The sequence below is a fragment of the Physeter macrocephalus genome, chromosome 14 (assembly GCF_002837175.3).
Source record: "Physeter macrocephalus isolate SW-GA chromosome 14, ASM283717v5, whole genome shotgun sequence".
NCBI classification, from domain to species: domain Eukaryota; kingdom Metazoa; phylum Chordata; class Mammalia; order Artiodactyla; family Physeteridae; genus Physeter; species Physeter macrocephalus.
The window spans coordinates 34,335,675-34,342,615 of NC_041227.1; the positions used below are offsets into that span (position 1 = coordinate 34,335,675).

At 39.0% G+C, this 6,941-nt stretch overlaps 1 protein-coding gene across 1 annotated transcript in view; it reads right to left on the reverse strand.

The window, feature by feature from the left end:
* PAK5 (p21 (RAC1) activated kinase 5) overlaps window positions 1-1,927 on the reverse strand; it is a 101,963-nt gene extending 100,036 nt beyond the window's left edge. The window contains exon 1 of the mRNA XM_007109076.2: window positions 1,724-1,927. Coding sequence (XP_007109138.1) covers window positions 1,724-1,927 — 204 coding nt within the window. The remainder of the gene's footprint in view (window positions 1-1,723) is intronic.
* Between the last annotated feature and the right edge of the window lie 5,014 nt (window positions 1,928-6,941).

The following is a 6,941-nucleotide window of genomic DNA, read 5'->3' on the forward strand; positions in this document are numbered from 1 at the left end:
CAGCCAGGACCTGCTAGGACCTGGACAAGTGAAAAATCATGGTGAAATAAATGGTACTCTGTCCTCACCCTGTAATAACCACACTCCCTGATAAGAAAGTACATCGTGGGCCTTTAACTGCTTTCTTCCAGAATGTTCCTCATCAAATGATTATACTCAAGGGTAAAAAAAATGGCCTTGTTTCATTTGGGCAGTTTTCCTTTGCCATGTTGATTAACAGCAGATAACTTTTCTGGGCACACTGTGTCTTCCGTTTGCTGGGTTTTATAAAAACTTGGAATATGTGAAAAATAATGAAACTAAAAAGTAAATTCTTTCCAATCTCAACTTCTTTTTAGATAAGGTCCAGCTTATTATTTAGTTATTAGTGAGTCATTAGTCTTTATTTCAGAAGAAAATCATGTTCAGTAGTAAGATACTGCCTAATATTAATGAGTTGAGTTGGTTAATTGGTCAGTTTCTATTAAATATCAATCAATACCTGCTTAGAATAAGAGGTTCCTTATCTGTCTCCTTAGTATTTTACATTTTAGCTGGCTTGAAAACTTTCACAATCTTATCAGAAAATCAAATTCACAAGATGCAGGATTAGAACACTCTGTATCGATCTTTGGGCAGAAGAGACCCATATGTTCAATACTAGAATAGAATGACCAAGACCATGCATAAATGATGGAATCACAATTCCAACTTACTCAGCTCAGGTGGTCTCTTATAAGAATTTCTTGTAATTTACCAGATAGGTTCCTTCTTTACTCCCTTTAAAAATGCATCCACTATTGTTTTACGTATCATTTAAACTCAGTGTATTCAATACGCATGTTAATACAGAATAAGGTGTTTATGTAGCTCAGATGCCTACTAATATAAATCTAATCTATTGGATAACATGATGATAAGCTTCAATGATGTTTAACTCCCATAGGGAGCTTTTGGGAAATGACCCAGGGAATTCTTATCATTCTGAGGTGCAGAAGGAAACTGCAAAGGCTGGACTCTCTTTGTAGTCTCTTGACAGATCTGAAATGTATCGGGTCTGAGTTCCACTTTAATGCAATTATTTTGATGAACATTCCTTTTAAAAATCGACTAGCCATTTTTTAAGGTAAATTATAGCCTATTCTAGGACTCAAATGCTTCATTTTTATTTGAAATAGCTCTTAGACTATGAAGACTATATACATATAATTTATATATATATACTTATAAATATATATTTGATTTTATATATAAAATATATACGCATATGCATGTGTGTATACATATATAAATCATTTATTATTGTTAAAAACTGTTATTACTATTTATATAAAAGTTTAGACATTCTGCAGGCAAATGCAAAACAACACAAAGCTGCCTAACATAATGTCTACACAGAGGTTATTGCCAATATTTACCAGAGTGGGTGGATAATATTCTTTAGTAAAAAGAACAAACACCATTAAGAGTAGAAATAAAAATTTCCTATTTTGTGACTGTATCATATGAGTCTGATTAAAAAACTCACATCTGAAAGCTGAGGTCCCTTTTTATGTGTTGCAATTCACATGAAAATTAAGTGGTGAACATTATACTCATTGAAGATGATTGTGGATAATCTGTGGATATTTAAAAACAAATACATGATTTACACATTTGATAGCTCGCCCGTAAAGATGGCACACTGCATCAAATGAGAGAGCATGCTTCTTAAGCCAACTTAAAGACAGAATCCTCACCATACCTTCATGGGAGCCAGCTGGATGGGAGTGATGCACGAAGGGTCTACCATGGGCTTCGGCCTATTGGCCGTGTCTGCTAACAGGCTGTGCCACTGCTGGGGAAGGCCAGTAAATTTCTGTTCTTGTGGATCAAACCCAGTATGAACCCTGTGTTCAAAGTTGGATGGGCCAGATATTTCAATCTTTTTCTTTTTCTTTCCAAACATGGTGGAAAACCTGAGAAATGCAAACAGAAACAGGGAGCTGTTTATATGTCGCCAGCAGAAGACCATAGGAAAATTAGTAATTCATTCAAAGTTCTATCTTTTCAATTCTTCCTCTATATATCAGAAGCAAAAGATAGAATTTGTATTTTTAGGGTGTGTAGATTAGATAACTTCATTCAAAAGCTTCTGTTCTCTCCTTGCACTTGCCATATATAGTTTCCTGACACATAGAGTTTGGATTTGGACATGTGACTCTCTTTGACTAATGGACTGTGTGTGGAAGAGAACGTCCTTCACTTCAGGGTGGAGGTTTCTGAAGGTATTGTATGTTTCTACCGCCCTCTTATGCTCCTGCTACTTGGCATGAAGATCTCACTAGTGGGCAATACACCCTCAGCCAAGATTCTGGAAGGAGAGATGCATGAAGCAGACACAAATCTGACCTCCAGTTTGGAGCCAAGCCCAACTGAGCCACAGCTGAGTTACAAGTATGATATAAATGTTTGTCATGAAGCCCCTAAGATTTTGCACTTGTTTGTTACATGATATTACCAAAGCAAAAGCTGACTAGCACACAGGGAGAAGCATCTCAGAGTGTGGTGTGCATTTAAAATCTAAAACATTTGTGTGGAAAAATATGCGTAAACATGAAAAATGTAGTTAATAATTCTATTTGCCACATAAAATTATCATCAGGATTAAACAAGTAAACATTTGTAAAACACTTTGAAAAGTACCTGGCACAAAATCAGTGCGGCAAGTATTAAAAATACCTCTGGATGAATACACCAGAAACTTGACTGGCGTTGCCTGCAGAGAAGGGAGCCAGGGGGACAAGGCAGGAAGGAAGAGCCACTTTTCACCGTATATTTAGAATTTTGTACAATGCATTTTACTTATTTGAAACAATGTAGTTTACCTAGTTAAAACACCCTGTGACAGGGATACCTCTAGAAAATAATGTAGAATAGTTACTTTATGCTTTACGTTTACTGAAAACATATAAGGTAACCTGGGTTTGAATCCCAACTCTTCACCATGATCTTGGGTAACTGATTTTCTCATTCTGAATTTTCTGTGAACATGACAATCATGATCATTTGGGGGAATCCTGACACCCCTGCTGCAGGTATTATAAAAGATGGTGCTTTGGCTTCAAGGTTGCTTTGTTGGGAAAGCCTTATCTCAGCCCTCAGACTTGAGTAGGTGGGTTATATATACACTTGTACAGCTCTGTACACATTTTTCACTGCGCTTATCCACTTGCTATCAATTAATTGGGTGTAATGGTATGCCCAGTGTCTGTCTTTCCTTCTAAAATATAAGATCCATGAGAGTAGAGATGCTGCCTCCTTGTTTATTACTGCTTGCCAACACCTGGCAAATATGGTAGCACTCAAGAAATATTTGCTGACAGACTAAAATCACCCAGAACAAAACATTCAGGGAAGAGCACCTGGGGTCAGAACTCCATAGATGTTAACATCTTCCTTTCCTCTTTCCCTCCTTCCTCTCTCCCTCCCTCCCCTTCATCCTCCGTTAAAACTTTTGTTTTCTCTTTTAACCATTTAACCCTGCTTGGCCAGCAAGGGCTTCCTCCTTTCCTTCTAGTTTTCTAAAGCTCTTAGTCTATCCTCTACTGATGCTAGTCTGGGCTGCTATAACACAACACCAGAGACCAAGAGGTTTATAAACAATATAAATTTATTTCTCACAGTTCTGGAGGCTGGAAGTCCAAGATCAAGGTGCTGGCAGATTCTGTGCCTGGTGAGAACCTGCTTTCTGGATGGCTGCCTTTTTGCTGTAACTTCACATGTTGGAAGGGACAAGGGAGCTCTCTCTGGTCTCTTCTTATAAGGGCACTAATCCCTTTCATGGGGTTCCACCTTCATGAACTGATCATCTCCCAAATGCCCCACTTCCTATTGCCATCACCTTGGGGATTAGTATTTCAACATATGAATTTTGGAGGGACACATTCAGACCACAGCACTGCAGATATATTCTCCTGACAGGGATCAGACTCTTCACAGCATTAACTCCCCAGAATTTATTAAAACCCATTTTCCCATCCATCCTGGTTGTTATTTCAGACTAATTTAGAAAACTCACAGAAGGTGATAATGAAAAACTAATGAAGGATGATAAGGGCTCAAAAATACCTTGATGTGTGTTTATCTCTCTTGGAAAAACATAATTATAATTTTAAAAAACTTCTTTAAGTACCTTACTATAATTAGGTTAATAAATATGTCAATTGATTTTAAACGTTTGAGAACATCTCAGCCAGAGTATAAAGAAGTAAAGGAGCCCAGCCGTAGTAGACTGTCACAGGAATGGCCCCTGGTATTTCATGCCTCCCACTGTCCAAGCCCTTGGGTGGGTGTCTCCCGCACTGACTCTGGACCAGGATAGGTAATCTACAAAGCGACAGTAGAAACCCTGACACAAGCACGGAATGTGCTTGCCCACTGGGGCTTGCCTCCATGCTGCTCTTGGAACCGGCAGCCAGCATGAGAATAAGGCCAGGCCATCTTGTTAGGGAATGACAGACCATGCAGCCCAGTCACTCATCAGCCTAGGCAACAACCAGCCCTGGAAACGGAGCTGCCTAGCTGACCAGCAGTTGTCCACTAGTGAGCCCAGTCAAAACCAGCAGAAAAAACCCCAGCTGAGCTGGACCCAAAGTGCCAACCTATAGAATCAGGACACAAATAGAATGGCTATTGCTTTAAGCCATTACATTTTGGAGTAGATTGTTGCACAGAAAAAAGCTAACTGATCATCATCCCATACCTTGCATCTTCAGATGCCCATCATTTTTCTCTATTTTAGCTGCTTCGAAGTCTCAAGTAACGATGCCCAATCTGGGTAACTATATTAAATGTTATACAATTGTGTCCACTCAGAGGAGTCTTCATTGTGATCTTGTCGAGGGCCTAGAAGGTTTTCAGTGGATAGGAAATTATGCCAAATAAGTAAGTGACTCTATACACCATATCTCAGTATTATTTTGTGAAAGTAAAAAATATTTGAGGAACTTCCCTGGTGGTCCAGTGGTTAAGACTCTGTGCTTCCATTGCAGGGGGTGTGGGTTCAATCCCTGGTTGGGGAACTAAGATCCCACATGCAGTGCAGAGAGGCCAAAAAAAATTTTTTTTGAAAATATAATCTGGTCATGCATTGGCTGAGTCCACTTGACATTTTAATAAACTTTATGATCAATTTTTTAAAACAAGGGGGCAATTGTTTTTAAAAAATCACTTGAGAAGAGTTCTTTTGCATGTATTCATACCTGAACAAGCACTGAGCATGTTGGATCAAATATTTTTAGAACCAGAATAGAAATGTCTTACTATTCCCTTCCTGACTGTGAATTTCTCAGTGGTTGCTATGCTATTCAAGTGAGAATATAAAAAAAAGAAAATATCAATGAACTAATACTATTCTTGTTTTAAAATAAGACAGCTGTGGAGAGGAAACCCACAGCTGAATTAATTTGCCTACATTTCATTGTGTGATACTATACAACTGTAATTTAAATGGTAATATGTATACAGTTCTAGCTGTCTAATAAGTTGGAGTTAAAGAGGAAACAACTTGCAAAGAAAATGAAGAAGTTCTAAGTCCTAAAGTCATGTTCCTGTGAAGCTCACACTTGACAAAAAGCAGAGAGGGAATCTCCATGATGTATAGTGATGTTCCATGAGTAATGGCCATTCCTCTGACAGCAATGAGGAATCTCACACTCGGGTGAAAGACACATGGTAGGGAACCCTCTTCAAATCCAGACCTGCTTGGTAAATGGTTTCTTCTCTTTGAGGAGCCCACGCTTAGTCTGTACCTGGCAAAGTGCTAAATGTTCAAGGTGCTTGATCTCACTTAAAACTCACAAAAACCCTATGGTGGGGGTCCCCAAGACCACCCCTAGGTTTGATTTGTTAGGAGAACTCACAGGACTCAGCATAGAGTTATACTCACGGCTGTGATTTATTACAGTAAAAGGATACGAAGCAAAATCGAAAAGGCACAAGGGCCAAGTCTAGAGGGACCCAGGCATAAGCTGCCAGGGGTCCTCTCCCAGCGGATTCACACAGGATGTGACTAATTCCTCTAGTACTAAATTGTGACAACATATGTGAAATGTTGTCTACCACGGAAGCTTGTGAAAGTCTCAGTGCCTGAGGATTTTATTCGGTACCTATCACATAGGCACCTCTGCCTGGTCTGTGCCAAAACTTCAGATTCCAGAAGGAAACATGGGTTCAGCTTAGCCCATATTGTTTGAATAAACAGTTTAATCACAGTGAGCCATTCTTACCAGGGAACAGTGGGAACCCTCCTAAAATCCAAGTTCCCAGATGCCAGCCAAGGGCCAAACTTGCAAATAGGTTTCTCTAAGAAACACAGCCTCAGGCCTGTTATGTTAACTCCTTTGGCACAAGAGGTGTTATTATCATACCTCCATTTTACAGAAGGAAAAACAGAAGCTCAGAGGTAAGAAATTGGCAAAGCTGGAGACTCAGAATCTCAAAGTACGTGCTTTCAATCACTGGGCAGATTGTATGATAAAGCTAAATTCTATCTACCATAACAGAAAATAAAAGGATGGAGATGCCTAGTATTGATATAACTGCATACACATATTTTTGGTTAGAGGTAAAAAACTGAAAAAAAAAAAATTGCCAAAACCGAAGGAATGTCATGGTGGCCTCTGGAGAAACAGAATTTGAAGTTATCATAGGGTGAATCAGGAAACCATTGGATTTTTTAACTTTTTTTGGTAAACCATGTGTGGTATATTTATTTTCTAAAATATTTTAAAATCAACTCAAAAGAAATACTTGTTAAGGGGGAGTTCCCTGGTGGCCTAGTGGATAGGATTTCAGGCTTTCACTGTCATGGCCTGGGTTCAATCCCTGGTTGGGGAACTGAGATCCCGGAAGCCACTCAGTGTGGCCAACAACAACAAAAGTGGATTAAAAAAAAACTTTTTAAAGTTAGCATGTATCAG